We start from the raw sequence: 24,740 nt of genomic DNA on the forward strand, positions 1-24,740 counted from the left end.
TTAACAGAAATACATACTGTCTCAAGTCAAACTTGCATGTTACATTTGCCTAATTAAATGTATATCATGAAAACAATTTTTTCCTTTTATATAGATATATGGCAAGAAAACACATTATCTTGCTAAGCAGATAAGCAAGTTTTTCTTCTTTTGTTCTGTCTTGGTATTAAAGAAAAAAAAAATTATCCCATCCAAATTGTTGATTCGTATATAAAAAGGAAATGAAATAACAATTAAGCTTACCAAATTAAAGTCATTATATTTCAATCAATTAGAACTTCATAAAAGATCACAAAGTGTATTATTGTGTTCTTGACCATAATATTAAAAACTTGGCATTGATGAGTAGATTTCTTATAATCATAGAAGTGCAATACTAATAAGTGCACAAACTAAAATCTGTCCAATCCATCATATGGGATAGGCCTCAATAATAGATTGTCTAGCAGGAATTTTCGTGAAGTTGCAGCAAGGAAAGCCTCCATCTTCGAACAATTTCTTCTTTACCTCCATTGTTCTCTTTGTTTCCAGGAATAAGTATCATCATTGTTAAATCTAATATTATGTGAGAAGGCATAATAAAGTGACTTTGAATAAATTTGTTCCTCATGAAACTGAAACATAGGAAAGCGTTTTCAGTACCAACCAACCACCATATATATAAATGCTTTCTCGTAATTCAAATTGGCCAAAAACAACTTATAAATGCTTTCTTTAATAAATCATTGTGTGGAAGGTTACAAGCAATACAAGTCATTGTATTGGTTGAAACCATTATTGTTTCCTATGCAAAGCATAGCTCTGCAGAAAAGAGAGACTTATAACACGGAAACATCATGTATGATTTTGGAAATGATCCATCGCTCCAAATTCTTAGTTGAAAAGGAAATAATAACATAGATTAGATACTAGCTCATTTCCCAACACATTGAACTATTTTTTCATTAAAGAATGAAGATATAAGAAACTGCTGTACTAATGAAATCCGTAGTTTCGCTTTAAAAGGAAAAATGTAGATATATTTTCATTCAAATTAAGAAGTTTGAATATTTAGAGAGATAAGTTTTTGGGATCTCCTTCTTATTGCCTAAATAAAATATGGTAATTGATACAACAATTTCCATCGGACAGCACACAGAACAAAAAAGAAAAATGGGATAATTCTACCTGTTAAAGTAGACAAGCTGAAACTCCCAAAATCTAAGCTCCTTCTGCTTGTTTAGCACCTACTAGTAGTTTGACAACCTCTCTCATCGTTGGCCTCTCGCTAGGCTCCTTCTCAGCGCATCTCAAAGCCACCTGAAGAACACAAACAACTTGTTCCCTGACATGTGAATCTGGCAGTTCCTCCAAAATACTTGGATCCACAATCTTATCAATTTCTTCACCATTGCTCCAAATAGATCTAACCCAACCCACAATGCCTGTTTCTTCCCTAAACAAGGGATCCAATGCTTTCTTTCGAGTTATCAGCTCTAGCAATACAACCCCATAACCGTACACATCAGACCCCATGCTTCTTTTTGTTGTAAATGCATTTTCTGTCACAAATGATGGCAGACAGTTTATAAAAAGTATAGAGAAAACAGAAAATATTGGCCATCTCAATAAATGTGAAAGAATATATACCCGGTGCAATATATCCTAATGTACCAAAGACTGAGGTTGATGATGTTGGATCAGAAGACTGATCCAGAAATTTGGCAATCCCAAAATCAGCTATATGAGGCTCCATCTCTAATCTAAGAGTATGTTTGTTGGTTTGATGTCTCGATGAAGCATAGCAGGATCACAATCAAAATGGAGATATGCCAACCCATTTGCAGTTCCAACAGCAATGTTATAGCGGATACTCCATTTTAGAGTTATCGGTGGACTTGTTTCATGTAAAACATCATGGAGGCTACCATTTTGCATGTACCTATACAAGATTAAACCATGGTCAATTCTTGACCAAAATTCTTCCAATTTAACCAGGTTCCGGTGCCTGATCTTCCCAATAGTTTCAATTTCTCTGCATATACTCAGCCGTCCTCCTTCACTCCCCCCATATACAACTTTCTTTACAGCATAATTTTCGCCTGGACCAACAAAGGCTTTGTAAACAGTTCCATGAGCTCCTTTGCCAATTATATACTGGTCATTAAGGTTCGCTGTAGCCTCCAACACTTTCTTCAGCAAGGAATTTGATTCCTTCTAACCAAAGCTCTGTCTTTGCTGCTTTGGTTTTCTTGGCAACAGAAATAGATAAACCAGTCCAAGAACCACTAAAACAAATATTATACAAGCTCCAAAAGCAATCATATCAATTTTCACTTTACCAATGGAATTCTGCTTTTTTGGTAGATTGCCACAAGGCTTGAACATGCTATTTGCAGTGCAAGTTGAGCCTTTGGAAGAAGGACAACTGACACATAGGCTGGGATTGCCCATAAATGACGATGGAGACGATTCCAGCAAGTTTAACAATGTCTCTGGCACTGGACCAGAGAAATTATTGTTTGAAACATTGGTGTCAATTAGCCAAGGAATATTATCAAGAACTGTCAAACTTCCTGTCAAATTATTATCAGATATATACAACCGCTCTATAAGGATCCTGTGTATTTCAATTGGAAGATAACCAGTCAAACCATTATTGCTGATATTTAATATAGCAAATGGATTTTTCCATGCTCCAATTGATTTGGTAATCTCTCCTCCCAGCAGATTTCCACCAAGTTGTAGAATATAAAGCTTCTCAAACTCTGAAAAGAATGACGGAATACCACCAGTGAGCTGGTTCTCACTCAAAACCAATGTTGATATATCCTTCCAGCTCCTCAAACTCGATGGTATAGAACCATTCAACAAATTAAAACGCGCATCAAAGGAACCTAGTCTGGTGCAATTTGATAGCTGAGATGGCAAAGGACCTACCAAACTATTATGAGAAAGATTAAAAACCTGAAGATTTATGAGATTGCCTAGCTCCTGCGGTATTGATCCTTTAAACTTGTTTATAGACAAGTTAAGGTAAGTGATGTTGGTACAGTTCCCCATGCTTGATGGTATTTTTCCACCGACACTGTTCTTGCTTATGTCCATGTATGAAAGGTCTGTGTTAGAAATTTTATGGATCTAAATATATATAATAAATTTCATAAATCATAAATTACTAACCTCCAAACGCAGCCATTGATAAATTAGATCTTTAATCCTGCAAAATAGAAACAACTTAAAGTAGTGCCTATGGACACACTACTCTCAAACCACTCTCAGATTTTTGAAAACCCTAATATTCAAAATACCGTATGACATATGTTTGTTTGCTTGCCCTAGACCTTTTATAGTTTCTGCAAGTCACACTTATCCATTAATTTTGACACACATAAAATAATAATAATTTGATAATATAATTATACTAGGAAAATATGGATAAGTCAATGGGCTTATAAAGAGAGTTGGTCCTCCAGTCCAATGGGCCAACTAGAATCTTATAGAGAGTGTGTGACCAAGGGCCCTACTACAAAATAATAAAATAAGTCAGTCCCATTAATGGCATAAATAGACCCTATAAGTGAGTAATTGATTATGCCAAGTCCACAAATATTAATTTATTCAACATTCTCCCACTTGGACTGCATAATCATCATCATATAAAATCCAAACTCACTTACTATAGAATCTCCCGAACCATAATACCATTTCATCCAAATATATAGTATACCGACAGGGCACAACAATATACTAGACTAGGCAGTAGAGATTCTCTTAGTAAATCTTCCAAAACATTATACCATTTCAACCGAGTACTTTGCATGCCATAAACTTAGTCTAGGTAGTAGAGATTCACCTAACCATGTGCAATCCCCCAACACACAAAACCATTTCATTCAAGCACATTGCGTATCGACAAGATACAACAATATACCCAAACTAGGTAGTAGGGATTCACCATGGCACCTGTGGATCAACATACACATATACATAGACTAATAGTCTCAACAGGCCTGTAAATATAAGGAGCAATAATATGTGTAATAAATCATTTCATAAATAAATAATAATCCACATACATCAATGTATTAAAATATTCAAAGAAATAAATAATACTCAATATGGATATTACTACAGAAAACATAACAAACTCCCACTGACCCACAGCAGTCTCAACTGCCTAACAATCCCATACGGGACACATGCTCCTCAAATATGCCTACCGGTAAAGCCTTGGTCAGTGGATCTGCCACTATGCTATAAGTCGGCGTATAAACAACAGTAATGAGGCCCTCTTCAACTTTCTCCTTTACCACAAAATATTTCACATCAATGTACTTCGCACCAGGAGTACCTTTTAAATTATTGGAGAAAGACACCGCTGCAGTATTATCACAATACATCATAATAGGCCTCTCAATGGAGTCAACTACTCCTAAATCACGGATAATATTCCGTAACCAAACTGCATGACGGGTAGCCTCATAACACGCCACATATTTTGCCTCCATAGTCGAGGATGCTGTCACTGACTGCTTGGCACTCCGCCAAGACACAGCACCTCCTGCCATGATAAATATATAACCAGTGGTAGATTTCTTATCATTCACACAACCTTTATAGTCTGCATCACTATAACCCACTACTTCAAGAGAGTTGGTGCAACGATATGTCAACATATGATCTTTAGTACCCTGAAGATACCTAAAGACCTTAACTGCTTGGTAATGAATAGGACCAGGATTGCTCATAAATCTACCAAGCACACCCACAGCAAAAGCTATATCAGGCCGTGTACATACTTGAGCATACATCAAACTACCTACTGCTGAAGAATAGCGAACATTTTTCATTGCCATCCTTTCTCTATCATTCTTGGGACACTGATCTTTAGAAAACTTTTCACCGTTCGTAACCGGTACACTTCCAGGAGAACAATTATGCATATCAAATCTCTTAAGAATTCTATCAATATAAGCTCTCTGAGACAATTGCAATACATAGTTAGTCCTATCTCGAACAATCTTGATGCCCAAAACAAAAGAAGCCGCACCAAGATCTTTCATATCAAAATGGTTGCACAACATCTGCTTTGTCTCAGCTAATAGGTCAATGTCATTAGTAGCCAAAAGTATGTCATCTCCATACAACACCAGAAATATAACATTGCTCCCACTGACCTTCATATATATGCATCTATCAACAACATTCTCCTTAAAGCCATTTTTGGTGACAACCTCATCAAACTTAAGATACCATTGTCTTGAAGCTTGCTTAAGACCATAAATAGATTTCTTAAGTTTACAAACCAAATTACCATTCCCTATTTATTGGAAACCAACTGGTTGAACCATATATACATCCTCATATGAATCACCATTCAGAAAAGCAGTCTTGACATCCATCTAATGCAATTCCAGGTCATAATGCGCCACAATTGCCATAATGATTCTAAAAGAATCCTTTGTGGATACAGGAGAGAAAGTCTCTGTATAATCAATTCCTTCCTTCTGGCTAAACCCTTTAGCTACAACTCTAGCCTTATACCTTTCCACTTGACCATTGGAGTCCTTTTTAGTCTTAAAGACCCATTTGCACCCAATAGGCTTGCTACCCTCTGGTAACTCAACCAAATCCCAAACACCATTTGATGCCATGGATTTCATTTCATCTTCCATTGCATCCAACCAAAAATTTGAATTTGAACTACTTATGGCTTCCTCATAAGTGACTGGATCTGGATCATCACTTATGTCAAACTCATGCTCCTGCAAGTAAACCTCATAGTCATCAGGAATAGCTGATCTCCTAGTCCTTTGTGACCTCCTCAAAGGTACATCAGTATCTGTAATAGCTGGAATATCCTGCTCTTCAACAATGAGTTCATTCTGATCAACTACTGGTTCATCAACTACTGGATCAACAATATCTCTATCAGGAACAATTATACTAGGAATGAAAATACTTTCTTCTCTAAATTGAGGCACCCTTGTTACATTATTATCATCACATCCAAAATCATCTTCAAAATAAATGGCCCTGTCTGATTCCACGATCCTGGTGGTGTGAGAAGGATAAAAGAATCTTGAACCTCTAGATCCTATACAATAGCCAACAAAATATCCACTAATGGTTTTAGGATCCAACTTCTTAATTTGGGAATTATAAATCCTTACTTCAGCTTTGCAACCCCATATTCGCAAATTAGGCTTTCCCCTGACCACAATTCAAAAGGTGTCTTAGGAACGGATTTACTTGGAACTTGATTCAAAATATAAGCCGCCGTCCTTAAAGCCTCTCCCCACAAATAATCTGGCAACCTAGAATTTGCCAACATAGACCGCACCATATCCAACAAAGTTCTATTCCTTCTCTCAGCTATGCCATTTTGCTGAGGTGTACCAGGCATCGGATATTGCGCATCAATGCCACACTCACACAAATAAATAGCAAAAGGCCCTGGGTTCCTTCCAGTCTCATCATATCTACCATAAAACTCACCACCTCTATCAGACCTTACAGCTTTTATTTTCTTATTCTTTTGAAGCTCCATCTTTACCTTAAACTCTTTAAAGGCAACTAAAGAATCTGACTTCTCACGAATAAGCTCAACATGTCCATAACGAGAGTAATCGTCAATGAAGGTAATAAAATACCTATAACCACCCAAAGCAGTTGGTGTAAAAGGTCCACATATGTCAGTGTGGATTAACTCCAAAACATCTCCACACCTAGCTAACTTATCCTTTCTTACCTTGGCAGTTAACTTCCCTTTCACACATTCAACACAAGTCAACAGATCAGAGAAATCAAGATTAGGAAGTATCCCATCCTTCACTAACCTTTCCATTCTGTGCCTAGAAATATATCCCAAACGTTTATGCCATAACATTGAGGAATTGTCATTAACTCTTGGGTGTTTGGAAGTAATAATCATTAAAATATTATCTTTCTTCTCTTGCTTTCCCTTTAAATTCCAACACTCTATCTTCTTGTGTCCAACTTCATTGCAATAGCCACACCTTCCATTGAAGTACTCTTTTATTTCTCCTATCTGATAAGCATCATCATACTAAGTATTATTTAAAAGGTGCAAATAATAATACTTCTTATTCATATCAAACTTGATAAATTTCTTTCCTATCTTTTCAAAAAGTTCCTTTGCAGTATCCACTTTAGGAATACTAGCATATATGGCCATCCATGTAATTCTCCATCATCATCATACAGCACTTATTAGAGTGCTTCCAATCCTTATAAAGTTTCTTAATTACTGCACTACTATCATTAGTTGGTATCTTGGGTGAATATATCTCCAAAGGCAAATCCAACTTCATAAATGTCAAATTCATAACCAAGGCCTTTTTTTTTTTTTTTTTTTTTTACTTCTGATAATTTATCACATCCAATTTCATCATGGCAGTCATAGGCAGAACATTCCGGGTGCTACTAACCGTGAAAATAGTAAACACAACAAAGCATTTAATATATATAAAACAACAACTATTTTCCAGCCCCTTAACACAAACCATAAAATATCAATATCGCTAGGGTCTTTATAGCACTAAAGATACCCTTACGCGGGCCAGGGACAGTCAACCAAATAACCACAATCAAATGCATTGAACTGAATCACCGACAGGGCAACTCAGAACCTGCAATACATGGCATTTAATTAACTTCCACTGTCATTCCAAGCATCATACAAAGCAACTAAAACTACCGACAGGGTAGCGTAATTACCCGTATAGACCCTGGTTAATAAGTGGGAGATAATTAACAAATTGGCAATTTCATGATATAGGTAAATAAAAGATAACCCATCCACTATGCCAACACATATTACATTGGTACACATAATGCAGATAAAATAAGTCTCACGACAGGTGAGTACCTAAAATACCACACTATTATACCAACTAGGCACAAAGCCTCTTTGGGTAAGCTCACACAATCCAATTTTCCAATCACAAATATTTAATTTAATTTAATAAAATTTGGAATAAAATAATTAAACAAATAAACAAATGAACTAATTACCAATAAACAAATAAATAAATAAAGAAATAACATTTTTTTAAAATAATAATAAAACAATAGATGAATAAATAATCAACAATAAATAAGTGATAAAATGATATAAAGATATATCAAATAAAATAAAATAAAGGTTTTTTTTTAATTATTAACAATAAACAATAGATAAATAAATAAATCATCAACAAATAAATAAACAAAACAAAACAAATAATTTTTATTTTTTTTAATTTCGGGTTGCTGGCGTCAGCAAGATGGCTGCTGACGTCAGCCTTCTTCCTCCTTCAGTCGGGTCAAGGACGACTCGGTTTCCTGGTTAATGGGTCACATGACCCGGTTGACAAACCCACCTGTAAAATACAATTCTGGCCACCGTTTTATACAATACCGGCACCATTCTTCTCCTTTCGGTATGGGTAACAATTTTAAAATATCAATTTGACTAAAGGAGAGCTTAAAACAAACACCCAAACCTTAAGATTATAATCGGCCAAAACTCAAAAAAACACCCATGGAAACACAAGAAATTCCAGAAAATTTTGGGCAAAATTGGTGCCGTTTGTTTCATGTCTTCTTGGGAAACTTTTTCCCCAAATCAATTTGGTCCAAAACCCAGAAAATTATAACACCCAAGCATGTGAAATTCGATCGCCGAAAACCCAGGTTTTTTTTTTAATTTATTTATTTTTTTTAATTTTTTTTATTATTATTATTATTTTTTTTTAGAACAAACAATAATCGACCATGAGTATATATATATATATATACATAAATATGTTTAATAGAATACATAATCTTGAATCTCAAAATTTACATATGTGTACAAATCAAGAAAAGAAAAGAAAAGAAACATTAATATAAAGTAACGTACATATATATCTAGAACACATTGATAATCAATCATGAATGGTCGAAACACAGATCAATATTCACATGCGAATTGCGATAAATTACAAGGAAATTTACTATGCATATTAACCACTGCTCTGATACCAATTGTTAGAAATTTTATGGATCTAAATATACATAATAAATTTCATAAATCATAAATTACTAACCTCCAAACGCAGCCATTAATAAATTAGATCTTTAATCCTGCAAAATAGAAATAACGTAAAGTAGTGCCTATAGACACACTACTCTCAAACCACTCTCAGATTTCTGAAAACCCTAATATTCAAAATACCGTATGGCATATGTTTGTTTGCTTTGCTTGCCCTAGACCTTTTATGGTCTCTGCAAATCACACTTATCCATTAATTTTGACACACATAAAATAATAATAATTTGATAATATAATTATACTAGGAAAAATATGGATAAGTCAATGGACTTATAAAGAAAGTTGGTCCTCCAGTCCAATGGGCCAACTGGAGTCTTATAGAGAGTGTGTGACCAAGGGCCCTACTACAAAATGATAAAATAAGCCAGTCCCATTAATGGCATAAATAGGCCCTGTAAGTGAGTAATTGATTATGCCAAGTCCACAAATATTAATTTATTCAACAATCTGTGCATTTTGGAAACTCTGGAAGAAACCCTGTGAGCTTATTTTGTTGGAGGATTAGCCTATGTAGAGTTGGACAGCTTCCCACTTCTGTAGGTATGCTACCTTCAAATTGATTAATACCCAGTAGTAGCCTCCCTAATTTCTTTCTGTGGCACAGATTTGTTGGGATTTCGCCACTGAAACTATTACTTGTAAAGTCCAACTGCACTAAGCTGCTGTTAATCCCCAGACCTTTGGGTATGATACCAAAGAAATGGTTGTTAAACAGTGAAATGTTTTGGAGTTTCTTCAGTTCAGTAACCACCAAAAGGATTTGCCCTGAAAGACTGTTATTAGAAACAAGAATTTCCTGAAGACTTTGAATTTTCCATATGCTCTCTGGTATTTCACCAGTTAAATGGTTATCTTGAAGCTGAAGATCCCAAAGATTAGTCAGCATCCCTAATTCACTGGGAATTTCCCCCTCAAGACGGTTGGAATACAATTGTAGGATTGTCAAGGATTTACAATTTCCAAGTGCGAGAGGTATTTTCCCAGACAACTGGTTCTCTGAAAGGACAAGTTCCGAAAGCTCATCTAGTTGACCAAAGGAAGAAGGGATACTACCCACTAAGTTATTTTTCATAGTAGAAAACTTATATAAACTACTACAATTGCCCAAACTCGGTGGAATCTGCCTACTAATTCTATTGTATGAAACATCCAAGATGTACAAGTTATTGCAATTACCCAACCCCGAAGGAATGCTACCCACAAGTCCATTGTTCCGGACATTTAAGTAGACAAGGTCTATGAGATTGCTCAAGCTCTCTGGCAAAATTCCTCTTAATAGATTCTCTTCCAAAGAAATTTCCAGCAATTTCTTACCGTTTCCAATAGAAGGAGGAATCTGCCCTGATAACTGGTTTCCTCTTAAATATAGATACAAAACCTTGCTCATATTCCCAACACTTGCAGGGATAGAGCCATTCAGGTTGTTATCATTCAGATAGACATTTTCCAAGTCAGGGATTTGGAACAATGACTCAGACACTTCCAAACAGAAAATTACCAAACAAGTTAAGAGTATGCAACTTTTTCTAGTTTTTCAGGTTGCTGGGTATTTCCCCAGTGAGAGCATTCATAGAAAGGTCTAGAGTCTCAAGAACACTACAATTTCCCAACTCTGGGGGTATCTTCCCAGAGAAACCATTCAAACTCATATCAATAGTCTTCAAACGGCTCAAACGGCCGATTTCAGGTCCAATTTCACCAGAAATCCCATAACCAGAGAGGCTCAAGGACAACAGAATCTGAGCACTATCACATCCTACTCCTACCCATAGACATGGAGTGGAATCAGAATAATTCCAACTTGATCTAATGGAAGAAGGCGCAGTTTTCCAGCGCCCCAAAAGGGACAACAAAGTCACCCCATCATAGCTCAAAGCAGAGAAAGTAGAAATGGAACAAAAGAAGCAAAGTAAAAGCAAAAGCTTTAGCAAACCAAGCTGCATGCTTTTTTAAGTAAGAACAAGATATAGAGGGAGAAAAGCAGAAGATCAATGCAGGGTGACAACAACAATGGAGGATTTTTAAGCAACTGGAAGATACTTACCTATTTGAAGGTTGTCAGAAACAGCAACCACATATTTTGGGATTTAGGAAATGCTTCAAAGAGAGTGTTTTAGATCTCCAAAGATGCTATAGGAAGAGAAAGAGAGAGAGAGTGAAAAGAAACGTGAAAATGGGTGTTGTCTCTGCATGGTATATAACATGAGATAATCATATATATTTATATATATTACGTATATAATATTTCTAAAACATATAAATATATGGACATGTTTAGATATTATCTGCATTTGAAAGAGAGTAAATTAGTGATGCAGTAAGTGCCATCGAAACGCGTTATCAGGTAACTTTTTCTACACGATTGAAGCTTTTAGACTTTCTTTGGACCCTTTTGTCTCTACGTATTATAAGTTGACTCATAAAATGAGAAAAGACCCAATAAAAGTTTGATTTTTTATTAATTGGGAAAAAAAAAAAATTTTGTGTGAAAGCTTTCAGCTTTCTCGATAGTACAAAAATGCTTAAATCCATGTGAAATCTGAATGAATACGCAATCATGGAGGTGCAGTTGGACTCCTCTCTGTTCACATGTGTATTTTGAAGCCAACTACCATAAAATAAATATAGAAAGCACATGCTTAAAATTTTACTACATTATCATGTTTTGTAAAAAGACGACAGAGAAATATAAACTACTAATTTTTGTCCAATTCCCATCACACATTCTAAAACTTGATGCCAAAATTTTGTATGTATTTTAATTTATTAAGATTTCCTTTCTCAATAATAAAAAACAATTGACTCTAAACCTGCAACTCGCATTGTTACTGTTGTTTTGCTTTTATAACTATCCGACAAGTAGGAAGCATACTATTCCTATTGCTATGCAGCTGAGCAATGTTTTCCTCTCGTTTTCCTTTTTTCGGTATAAACTATTTCGGAAATTTGGTAGAATTCATTGATATATGTATGGAGAAAAAGAAATAATTTAAGTTTATCAATTTAATAAGTCTTTGCTTTTGCTTTGCTCTAGTTTTTCATCGATAAAATAAAAAAGTGAGCATCAAGAGTTCTTGATCATAACATCAAAAAAAAAAAAAAAAATCTTTTGCACATTTTCCAAATTACATTAATCATATTAAAAAAGTAGGCACAACAACTCCACATATTAAAGTGGTCCACATATTAAAATGTGTCCGCGTAAACAACAACAACAATAAATATAAAATGTGTACATAATACCATATGGGATTAGGCTTCAATATATAGAACTGGGTCTAGCAGAAATTTTGATGAATTTGTTGCAATGAGAGCCTAATCATTGTCGTTCTTGTTTAGCTGAAGAACAATTTCCAGCAAAATAATTTTTTCAAGCACCTTTAGGTATTGTTTTTGCAATAGTTTTGAAAAATTTTTACACATTTTTCTTCGTTCCAATCATATAATATATACCTCTGGATGGAAATAAAATAAACGTATTGAACATAAAAAATTTTATTAATATGCATATATAAGGCGTCAATTTCATGAATTAAGGTATCTAACAATTTTATTTTTTTAAAGATTTTTTTTTTTTTTTAAATCCATTTTCTGTCACACCCATGGCAAACAGTTTATCAAGAGAGAATGAAAACATTGCTAGATAACATTAATTACTCAAGTTTGGAATTTTGTTAAGCATCTATAACTTTTTCAAGTTTTTCAGGCTGCTTGGAATATTCCCTGTGAGATTATTAAAATAAGTACATAACAACACTGTAATGTACCAACTCAAATCATTGGTCTGCAAATGGCTGAAGAAGGAGGTTTCATATCCTGTTTCCACAGAAATCTCATAACCAGAAAGGTTCAAGGACAAGATTTGGCTATTATTGCCACATTCTGCTCCTGTACGTAAAAATGGAGTGAAATAATCTATATTTCTTATAAGTTAAAAGCGTCCAAAAACCATGTATAAATACTTTCTTTGATAAATTAGGATGTGGAAGATAACAAGCAATATAAATTTATAGTCCCAAACCAAACCCCACAAAAAAAATAAGTCTTTATTGTTACTCATACGATGTCATAGCTCTGCAGAGAGGAGAGACTTAGCTTCTATGATCCAGCTAACTATGGTGTTCTGCGCAACTTTGGCATCTACTAGTTGCTTAACAACTTCTCTTATTGTTGGCCTCTTGCTAGGCTCCTTCTCAGTGCATCTAAAAGCCACCAGAAGAACACAAATAACCTGTTTGATGATGTATGGATTGGCTGACAGTTCCTCCAGAAGGCTTGGATCCACAACTTATCCACAACTTATCAGTTTCTTCACTATGGCTCCACATTGTTCTAACCCAGCCCACAATATCAGTTTCCTCCCCAAAAGACAGATCCAATGCCTTTTTTCTAGTTATCAGCTCTAGCAAGACGAACATCATAACAGTACACATCAGACTTCATGCTCCTTTTTCTTGTAGATACATTTTCTGTCACAAACAATGGCAGACAGTTTATTGAAAGTACAGAAAATAATGAACTATTGGTAATCTTAAATAAATTTAGAATAGTGTATATATATATATATAAATGTACGTGGTGCAGTATATCCTATTGTGCCAAAGACTGAGTTGGATGATGTTGAAGCAGAAGACTCAACCAGAAGATTGGCAATCCCAAAATCAGCTATATAAGGCTTCATCTTAGAATCTAAAAATTTGTTTGTCAGTTGATGTCTGAATGAATTAGAGCAGGCTTTGTACTCAAAATGGAGTTATGCCAACCCATTTCCCATTCCAAAAGTTATGTTATAGCAGATACTCCATTCTAGAGTTGATGGTGGATTTGCTTCATGTAAAACATCATGGAGGCTTCCATTTTAAATGTACCTGTACAAGATTAAACCACAGTCCTTTGCTGACCAAAAGCCTTCCAAGCTAACAAGTTCCAATGCCTGATCTTCACAGTAGTTTGCATTCCTCTACAAGTACATCGTCTTCCTCTTTTCCATCAATATACAACTTTATTTAGTGCATAATTTTCACCTGGACCGAGGCTTTCTACAGTTCCATGAGCTCCTTTGCCAATTATAAACTTGTCATTTAGGTTTTCTGTAGCCTTCAACACTTTCTTCAGTACGGAAAATGATCCCTTCCTGTCAAAGCTATGGATCTGCTGCATTGTTCTTCTTCCCAGCAGAAATAGAAAAACCATGGCAAGAACCGCCAGAACAAAAAAATATCAAAGATCTGACAGCATCATCAATCCAATATTCACTTCACTAACAGAATTCTGATTTCTTGATTGATTGTCACAAGGCTTGAACAAACTATTTGCATTGCTAGACGAGCCTCTTGATGCAGGAGAATAGACATATAGGCCAGGATTGCCCACAAATGATGATGGAGATGATTCCAGCAAGTACATCAATGTTTCTGACAGTGGACCAGTGAAGTCATTGTTTGAAACATTGACCTCCATTAATGTAGGAATGTTACCAGGAGCTGTTGTTACGGAATTGGGAGAAAAACAAATGGCAACAGAAACAAAGAAATCGAAGAACAAACACACAATTAACGTGGAAACCCTTGACGGGAAAAACCACGGGCAGGGAGAAGCAAATCCAATATCGAAAGATTTGTACAAGGTGAGCCAAATTTCGAGATACCCTAAAAAACCCCAATCACGGCCGAACAAAAATACAGATATATATATAGTACAGAAGAAACCCTACGGTCTCGGGCCTATCGGCCCGAGATCTCCGCTTCCACCACAGAGCCCCAAATTTTTCTCCAAAATTTAGTTTCACCAAATGGGTCGCACCGCGAGCTTTTCGGGTCGGGTCAACAAGAATTCGGGTCACAAACTCTAACAGCTGTCAAACATCCTGTCAAATTGTTTTCAGATATATAAAACCGCGGCTACTTGAATCCTCCCTATTTCAGATGGTAGTTGTCCGCTCAATCTGTTACTGCTGAGATTCAATACGATAAATGGATGTTTCCATGCTCCAAGTGATTTGGGAATATATCCTCCCAGAAGATTTCCTCCAAGTTGTAGCACCAAAAGCTTCTCAAAATCTGACAAGAATGGTGGAATACTGCCACTGAGCTGGTTCTCGCTCAAAACCAATGTTGATAAATTTTTCCAGCTACTCAAACTCAATGGTATAGAACTGTTCAACGAATTGAACCCTGCATCAAAAGAACCTAGTTTGGTACAATTTGATAGCTAAGATGGCAAGGGACCTACCAAATTGTTGTGAGAAAGGTTCAGAACCTCTAGATTTATGATATTCCCTAGCTCCTGTGGTAGTGATCCATTACACTTGTTCATGGACAAATTAATGGAAGTGATATTACACAGTTTCCCAAGCTTGATGAGATTCACCCTGTGAGACCATGGCCAGAAAGTTCTAAGGTCTCAAGAACCATACAATTTCCTAACTCTGAGGGTATATTTCCATGGAAACTTGTTTAAACTCAAATCGGTAATCTGCAAACGGCTCAAAAGGCCAATTTCAAGTCCTATTTCACCAGAAATACCATAACCAGAGAGGTTCAAGGACCTCAAATTCTGGGCATTATCACATTCAACTCCTACCCATAAACATGGAGTGGAATCACAAGCATTCCAACTTGAGGTAATCGAAGAAGGCAAAGTTTTCCAGGTCCCCAAAAGTGACAACTAAGCAACCCCATCATAATTCAAAGCAGACAAAGTACATATATATAGAACAAAAAAAAAAAACATAGTGAAAGCACCAGGTTTTGCAAACCAAGCAGCATATTTTCTACGTGGAACAGAAATGGAGAAAAAAGCAGAAAAATAATGCAATGTGACAATTACAATGGAGGGTTTTAACTTGAAAGGAACTGGAAGGAAGTACTAAGAAATTTGAAGCTTTCTGGATTAAACAAGCACATTTTGAATTACGAAATGCATCAAACACAATTTTGGAGAGATTAGAGGATTAGAGAGAAACTAGGTGTGAAAAGACTATGGAAATGTGTGTCACCTTCTCAATTAATACATGGTAGAAACTCTGAAACTGAGACTTTCCTTCCTAGGACCCCAAGTTGGCCACTTGGCTCATAAAATGGGAAAGAAGCCAACCACCATAAATTAAATAATTTACATATAAAATCAATCTTCTACAAGATTAATAGGGAAGTTGAATTAGTTTAAAAGGAATATGAGTTTTTTGTCCCAATGCCATCCCACATTCTAAAGTTAAATGTCAATTTTTTTTTAATTTATTTTATCCCTTAACAGAAATACATGTCTCAAGTCAAATTTGCATGTTACATTTGCCTAATTAAATGTGTATCATGAAAACAATTTCTTCCCTTTATATAGATATATGGCAAGTTAAAAGAAGCATTATCTTGCTAAGCAGCTAAGCAAGTTTTTCTTCTTTTGCTCTGTCTTGGTATAAAAGGAAAAAGTTATCCAATCCAAAATGTTGATTAGTATATAAAAAGGAAATGAAATAACAATTAAGCTTACCCAGTTAAAGTCATTATATTTTAATCAATTAGAACCTTGTAAAAGATCACAAGGTGTATCATTGAGTTCTTGATCACAATATCAAAAACTTCAACATTAATGAGTAGATTTCATATAATCATAGAAGTGCAATACTAATAAGTGCACAAACTAAAATCTATCCAGTCCACCATATGGGGTAGGCCTCAATAATAGATTGTCTAGCAGGAATATTCATGAAGTTGCAGCAAGGAAAGCCTCCATCTTCTAACAATTTCTTCTTTACGTCCATTGTTCACTCTTTTTCCAGGAATAAGTGTTATCATTGTTAAATCTACTATTATGTGAGAAGGCATAATATAGTGACTTTGAATAAATTTGTTGCTCATGAAACTGAAACATAGGAAAGCATTTTCAGTACCAACCAACCACCATATATATAAATGCTTTCTCGTAATTCAAATTGCCAAAAAACAATTTATAAACGCTTTCTTTAGTAAATTATTATGTGGAAGGTTACAAGCAATACAAATCATTGTACTGGTTGCAATCATTATTGTTTCCCATGCAAAGCCATAGCTCTGCAGAAAAGAGAGATTTGTAACATGGAAACATCATGTATGATTTTGGAAATGATCCATCACTCCACATTCTTGGTTGAAAAGGAAATAATAACATCGATTAGATACTCTTTCATTTCCCAGCACATTGAACTATTTTTTCACTAAAAAATAAATATATAAGAAACTGCTGTACTAATGAAATCTGTTGTTTCGCATTAAAAGAAAAAATGTATATATATTTTCACTAAAAGTAAGAAGTTTGAATATTTACAGAGATAAGATTTTGGGATCTCCATCTTAATTGCCCAAATAAAATATAGTAACTGATACAACAATTTTCGTCGGACAGCACACAACAAAAAAAATGGGATAAGTCTACCTGTTAAAGTAGACAAGCTGAAACTCCCAAAATCTAAGCTCCTTCTCATTGTTTAGCATCCACTAGTAGTTTGACAACCTCTCTCATTGTTGGCCTCTTGCTAGGCTCCTTCTCAGTGCATCTCAAAGCCACCTGAAGAACACAAACAACTTGTTCTGTGACATGTGAATCTGGCAGTTCCTCCAAAATACTTGGATCCACAATCTTATCAATTTCTTCACCATTGCTCCAAATAGATCTAACCCAACTCACAATATCTGTTTCTTCCCTAAACAATGGATCCAATGCTTTCTTTCGAGTTATCAGCTCAAGCAATACAACCCCATAACTGTACACATCAGACTCCTGGCTTCTTTTTGTTGTAAATGCATTTTCTGTCACAAATAATGGCAGACAGTTTATAGAAAGTATAGAGAAAAGAGAAAATATTGATAATCTCAATAAATGTAGAAGTATATATACCCGGTGCAATATATCCTAATGTACCAACGACTGAGGTTGATGATGTTGAAGCAGAAGACTGATCCAGAAATTTGGCAATCCCAAAATCAGCTATATAAGGCTCCATCTCTGAATCTAAAAGTATGTTTGTTGGTTTGATGTCTCGATGAAGTATAGCAGGATCACAATCAAAATGGAGATATGCCAACCCATTTGCAGTTCCAACAGCAATGTTATAGCGGATGCTCCATTTTAGAGTTATCGGTGGACTTGTTTCATGTAAAACATCATGGAGGCTACCATTTTGCATGTACCTATACAAGATTAAACCATGGTCAATTCTTGACCAAAATTCTTCCAATTTAACCAGGTTCCGGTGCCTGATCTTCCCAATAGTTTCAATTTCTCTGCATATACTCAGCCGTCCTCCTTCACTCCCTCCATATACAACTTTCTTTACAGCATAATTTTCGCCTGGACCAACAAAGGCTTTGTAAACAGTTCCATGAGCTCCTTTGCCAATTATATACTGGTCACTAAGGTGTTCTGTAGCCTCCAACACTTTATTCAGCAAGGAATTTGATTCCTTCTTACCAAAGCTCAGTGATTGCTGCTTTGGTTTTCTTCGCAACAGAAATAGATAAACCAGTCCAAGAACCACTAAAACAAAAAATATACAAGCTCCAAGAGCAATCATTGCAATTTTCACTTTACCAATGGAATTCTGCTTTTTTGGTAGATTGCCACAAGGCTTGAACATGCTATTTGCAGTGCAACTTGAGTGTCTTGATAAAGGACAACTGACACATAGGCTGGGATTGCCCATAAATGACGATGGAGATGATTCCAGCAAGTGTAACAATGTCTCTGGCACTGGACCAGAGAAGTTATTGTTTGAAACATTAATCTCAATTAGCCAAGGAATATTACCAAGAACCGTCAAACTCCCTGTCAAATTATTATCAGATATATACAACCGCTCTATATGGATCCTTCCTATTTCAAATGGAAGATAACCAGTCAACCCATTATTGCTGAGATTTAATGTAGTAAATGGATTTTTCCATGCTCCAATTGATTTGGGAATCTCTCCTCCCAGCAGATTTCCACCAAGTTGTAGAATATAAAGCTTCTCAAACTCTGAAAAGAATGATGGAATACCACCAGTGAGCTGGTTCTCACTCAAAACCAATGTTGATATATCTTTCCAGCTCCTCAAACTCAATGGTATAGAACCATTCAACAAATTAAAACCCGCATCGAAGGAACCTAGTCTGGTACAATTTGATAGCTGAGATGGCAAAGGACCTACCAAATTATTATGAGAAAGGTTAAAAACCTGAAGATTTATGAGATTGCCTAGCTCCTGCGGTATTGATCCTTTAAACTTGTTCATTGACAAGTTAATGTAAGTGATGTTGGTACAGTTTCCCATGCTTGATGGTATTTCTCCACTGAAACTGTTCTTGCTTATGTCCATGTATGAAAGGTCTGTGCCTTTGGCGAACTTTGGAAGAAACCCTGTGAGCTTATTTTGTTTGAGGATTAGCCTATGTAGAGTTGGACAGCTTCCCACTTCTGAAGGTATGCTACCTTCAAGTTGATTAACACCCAATAGTAGCCTCCGTAATTTCTTTCTGTGGCAAAGATTTGGTGGGATGTCGCCACTGAAACTATTATTAGTAAAGTCCAACTGCACTAAGCTGCTGTTGATCCCCAGACCTTTGGGTATGATACCAAAGAAATGGTTGTTAAACAGAGAAATGTTTTGGAGTTTCTTCAGTTCAGTAACCACCGAAGGGATTTGCCCTGAAAGACTGTTATTAGAAACAAGAATTTCCTGAAGACTTTGAATTTTCCATATGCTAACTGGTATTTCACCAGTTAAATGGTTATCTTGAAGCTGAAGATCCCAAAGATTAGTCAGCATCCCTAATTCACTGGGAATTTCCCCCTCAAGACGGTTTGAATACAATTGTAGGATTGTCAAGGATTTACAATTTCCAAGTTCAGGAGGTATTTTCCCAGACAACTGGTTCTCTGAGAGGACAAGTTCCGAAAGCTCATCTAGTTGACCAAAGGAAGAAGGGATACTACCCACTAAGTTATTATTCATAGCAGAAAACTTATATAAACTACTACAATTGCCCAAACTCGGTGGAATCTGTCCACTAATTCTATTGTATGCAACATCCAAATATTCTAAATTGCTGCAACTACCCAACCCAGAAGGAATACTACCCACAAGATCATTGATCCCGACAAACAAGTCTGTAAGGTGTTTGAGATTGGTAAAGCTCTCAGGCAAAACTCCTGTCAAATGATTATCATCCAAAAAAAGTTCCTGTAATTTCCAACAATTTCCAATGGAAGGAGGAATCTCCCCTGATAACTGGTTCCGTCCTAAATCTAGAGACAAGACCTTGCTCATATTCCCAACACTTAGAGGGATAAATCCATTCAAGTTGTTAGCGTTGAGATAAAGATGTTTTAAGTCTGGAATTTGGAACAATGACTCAGATACTTCACCATACAGAAAATTGTCAGACAAGGAAAGAGTCTGCAACTTCTTCAAGTTTTTCAGGATGCTGGGTATCTCCCCTGTAAGAGCATTCCCAGAAAGATCTAGAGTCTCAAGAACACTACAATTTCCTAACTCTGGGGGTATCTTCCCAGAGAAACTGTTCAAACTCAAGTCAATGGTCTGCAAATAATTGAAACGGCCAATTTCGGGCCCTATTTCACCAGAAACCTCATAATCAGAGAGGTTCAAGGACAACAAATTCTGGGCATCATCACATCCTACTCCTACCCATAAACATGGAGTGGAATCAGAAGCATTCCAACTTGAGCCAATGGAAGAAGGCACTGTTTTCCAGCGCCCCAAAAGCAATAACAAAGTCAACCCATCGTTGCTCAAAGCAGACAAAGTGTGTATGCAACAAAAGAAGCAAAGTAACAGCACAAGGTTTTTCAAGCCAAGCAACATGCTTTCTAAGTAGAAATAGAATACACATATAAAGAAAGCAGAGAAAAAACAATGCCCGTGTCAACATAACAATGAAGGGTTTTAAGCAACTGGGAACTAGGGACTTACCTAGTTGAAGCTTGCCAGAAAAAGCAGCAGATTTTGGATTTGGAATTGGATATGCTTCAAAGACAGTTTTGGAGAGATTCAAAGAGTGAGATAGAGAGTGATGCTGAGTGTGTGAAGAATATGAAAATGGGTGTCTTTTTCTCCGTCGGCCACCGTTATTTGCCAATTTAGAAAAACTACATAAATATATATATATATATATATATATATATGTAAACTGCATTAAAGGCCAACCCAACTCAGCCAACTGTATTTATATACTATATGTACATATATATATTATATATATATATATATATGTACATATAGTATATAAATACAGTTGGCTGAGTTGGGTTGGCCTTTAATGCAGTTTTATTTTAAAAATAAAAAAATAAATAAACGAGTTGAGAAGAAATGAGATAAAAACCAATTATATGATAAATTTGATGTAACATAACTAATTCAAGTCAACTACTTAATTATTCATCAAAAGAAACTACATGATATATTTTTTTGATAATAACTCAACTACCTGAAATATAATTCAGCCAAAGAAAAGAATGAGAAATGAAAACGACGCGATATATATATACATATATATATATTGGCCTCATATATATCCAAATGCTGGCTCAGGTCTCTATCACCTGTTTCAACTGGTAAAACCTTTCGGGCTTTCCCAGGGTACAAGTTGGCACAATTATAAATAAGTTAAATTAATTAATAAACCGTTGAAAACAAATTATCGAATAACGGCTGGAGCCTGGACCCGCCCACCATTCCATCGAGACAGTGGTTTGAAGCCAACCAGCATAAAGGAAATTAAAAATATATAAAAAGCATTCTTGGCGACTTTTATTATTATTATTATTATTATATATAAAATAAAATAGTCAGGAACTAAATAATAAAGCTTTGGGAACAAGTTATCGAGAAGCAGCTTGAGCCTGGACCCGCTCACCATTCCACTGACACGCGGGGTTTGAAGCCAACCACCATTAAATAAATTAAAAATATATAAAAGCATTCTTGGCGACATTATTATATATATATATATATATATATTTTTTTTTTTTTAACGGTCCCACATTCTAAAGTTAATGCCAAATATACTATGTGTACTTCCTCAAATATCTTTCTTATCTTTGTCGATAACATTTTCCACAATGATATTGCTTTCGCATAATTTTTTTATATTTTCACAAAAATTTGCGTTATTCCAATCATGCAATATGTTTGTTAACGGACCAAGATATTTAATACATATTATTTACCAATAATTAGAATTGTAAAGCCTTGTTTTATATAACTTCTAAAAAATAAGAAATTATTTATGATTTTTAAGGGTTAAAAGTTGTTTTTAAAAGTATTTGGATAATTTTTTTAAAAAAAAATTTTCACTCACATATGGATAGACCTCATAAAGAAAAGTATTTTGGTATATTTTTTTCACTTGTGCATCTCACAAGTGGATATATTCGGTACTCTTATCCATCCATACCTTACTAGTAAAGTGTGTGGTATGCCTATCTCGTTGAAGATTTTCTCCTCCATAAAAGCTTTTAATTACCAAAACAAATGTTGATGTAGCTTATTAGAAAGCTCTTATGAAGAAATTAATTAAGGTCTAAAGATGTTCAAGCAAAAATTATCTCAAATGGATCTAAACAAGTCTAATGCAAATAACTTTTTAATTTTACTAATTGTTTAGTTAATAGATTTGGATCTAGATAAAAGTAAAAAATTAACCATTAAGTCGATTTTTTAGAAGAAAAAATTGTGGAAATACTTTATTCATGGAATATTTCAATATATAAAAGTCACAATTACACCAATGTTTTGTTTTCTCAATTTAAAAATAGATTCAAGGATGTATTATTACCTTGACGAAAACTGCATCAGCATTTAGGATTATCCCTTCAAAAGCAAGTGCAGATGCAATGACATGTGGCAGATTAAAATTAGATTCCACAATCTCTTTTTTTTTTTTTTTTTTTTTTGATGAAACAAAAAAATACCTCTTGATAGTATCATTTGCATCAAGTCGTAGTCCTGTACCACTCGACAATTGAGCTATGGAACCATTCGAGGCAATAACGAGGCTTACTAATTTTCAAATTTTAACTTTCGAATTTACAGGTGTGAAGGCTAAGAGGCTTCATATACAGCTTTGCAGATCCCACCAATGATCCTATGCTACCAAACTCATCTTTGTATGCTGAACAAACGGTGTTTGACATTGCATCATTAAACTACTTGTTTGTATTCAAGATTTGATGAAGCCAAATCCAAATTTCACAACCATTTTTTTTTTTTGTGGGGGGGGGGGGGGGGGGGCTTGAAAAGGGAGTTACATTAACCAAAAGAAAAGCAAACATACAAGCAAGCACGCTTCTAATGAATCAGGAGGAAGTTATTATACCACTTTTTTTATTCATGATATCTACAAAATCCTAAAAATGAAGAAAGGAAAAACAAAGTCAGAGTAAGCATTAGAAAGCCCCCAACGCAAGACAAAATATGCGAGTTTATTATTTTGTCTAGGGCCCCAAACGAAAAAAATGGAATAAAAAAGAGGACACAAATCCAAGATCTTCTTAATGAATCCTGTGCCAAAATAGTGGCTGGAAGAATTTTTTTGGTCGTTGAGATTTTGGATAACAGTTTTGACATCACCTTTGCAACAAAGGTTAAGGTAACCTTCCTCAACAGCTAGAGAAACAATTTTAAGAATGGAAGTAGCTTTAAGAATGTCAATTTTCCCCCTTAAAACTTGGATTTTATAACTATGCCGTAACGATTCCTTACTACTACACCAAGACTTGCAAAACCATTCCCAATGAATGCATCAGAATTAATTTTAATGGTTCCAACAAAAGGAGGCACCACAAAAAGGAAGAAGCTGGGGTAAAGGTAGGAGGGCCATTAGAAGAGAATTTGAAGCCATTAACTTACCAAACCTGCTATATAAAATCTTAACAGCTTCTTCAAGAACAAACCTTTTCTCCTCAAAAAGTAGGCGATTTCATAATCTCCAAATGGTATCAAACACTAATACTACAAAAACCAAAAACTTTTTATCATCATCAAAATAGACCAAAAGCTTTCCCATCGGATTAGATAGCCAACCTAAAATAGAATCTAGATTAACTAGCTAGTTAGCATCCCATTTAATGCTCCAGAGAGACCAAGAGACCAACCAAAAAGCTTTGGCAACAATACAACCAAAGAAAAGGTGAGCTTCATCTTCTAGACAATCACTCCAAATTTCACAGCCATTTGCCTTATTAAAGGCGACCCCACCATCTTTCACACATTGGCTAAGATAATGCCACGAATCCAAATTCACTGGATTATTTAGTACAAAGAGTAACAAGTTTAGTTTGGTTTGTTGTCCCATAATATCCACCTAGATAAGTCTGCGAGTCCATGTAAAGTTTCTACACCGTCAAATGTATGGGTATCATGCGGTGAAGATGCATTAGGAGATGTTGCATGAATTGGTAATACCAGAAGCTATTTGTTTCAATTTGATTGGACCACCATGTGTGTGTGTGATTTCAGCAATACGGAGCTCCACACAACACATTTTCAATACCATGCATGGAATTTGTAAAAGCATATAGTGCCTGGGATATAATTTTTATTTCAGTATGTTCTACAATCCTAGTTAAATATAAGTAGTTTCCAGTTAATTGCTTCTTCTTTTTTCTCAAAAGAAAAAAAAAAGTT

The 24,740-nt window shown here is 35.3% G+C and overlaps 2 protein-coding genes and 1 pseudogene across 3 annotated transcripts; all 3 read right to left on the bottom strand.

The window, feature by feature from the left end:
* Positions 1-1,200: 1,200 nt before the first annotated feature.
* On the bottom strand, positions 1,201-11,102 carry LOC125418417 (receptor-like protein kinase; annotated as a pseudogene).
* Positions 11,103-14,299: 3,197 nt separating this feature from the next.
* Positions 14,300-16,872, bottom strand: LOC125418655 (leucine-rich repeat receptor-like protein kinase PEPR1). Its single transcript, XM_048462721.1, has 4 exons — positions 16,819-16,872; positions 15,490-15,745; positions 15,031-15,252; positions 14,300-14,562 (listed from the first exon to the last, which is right to left on the bottom strand). Exons 1-4 carry the CDS (start codon positions 16,870-16,872, stop codon positions 14,300-14,302), a joined length of 795 nt encoding a protein of 264 aa, XP_048318678.1.
* A 452-nt stretch (positions 16,873-17,324) lies between these two features.
* On the bottom strand, positions 17,325-21,253 carry LOC107428134 (receptor-like protein kinase). Of its 2 annotated transcripts, XM_025078365.3 has the most exons (3): positions 21,027-21,253; positions 17,951-20,797; positions 17,325-17,862 (listed from the first exon to the last, which is right to left on the bottom strand). In XM_025078365.3, exons 1-3 carry the CDS (start codon positions 21,247-21,249, stop codon positions 17,534-17,536), a joined length of 3,399 nt encoding a protein of 1,132 aa, XP_024934133.2. In that variant the 5' UTR covers positions 21,250-21,253; the 3' UTR covers positions 17,325-17,533. The 2 variants fall into 2 exon arrangements, with proteins under 2 accessions (XP_024934133.2, XP_015894089.3); XM_016038603.4 differs by having other exon boundaries at positions 17,951-21,165.
* Positions 21,254-24,740: the final 3,487 nt, after the last annotated feature.

This window comes from Ziziphus jujuba, chromosome 12, assembly GCF_031755915.1.
Source record: "Ziziphus jujuba cultivar Dongzao chromosome 12, ASM3175591v1".
Taxonomy (NCBI): domain Eukaryota; kingdom Viridiplantae; phylum Streptophyta; class Magnoliopsida; order Rosales; family Rhamnaceae; genus Ziziphus; species Ziziphus jujuba.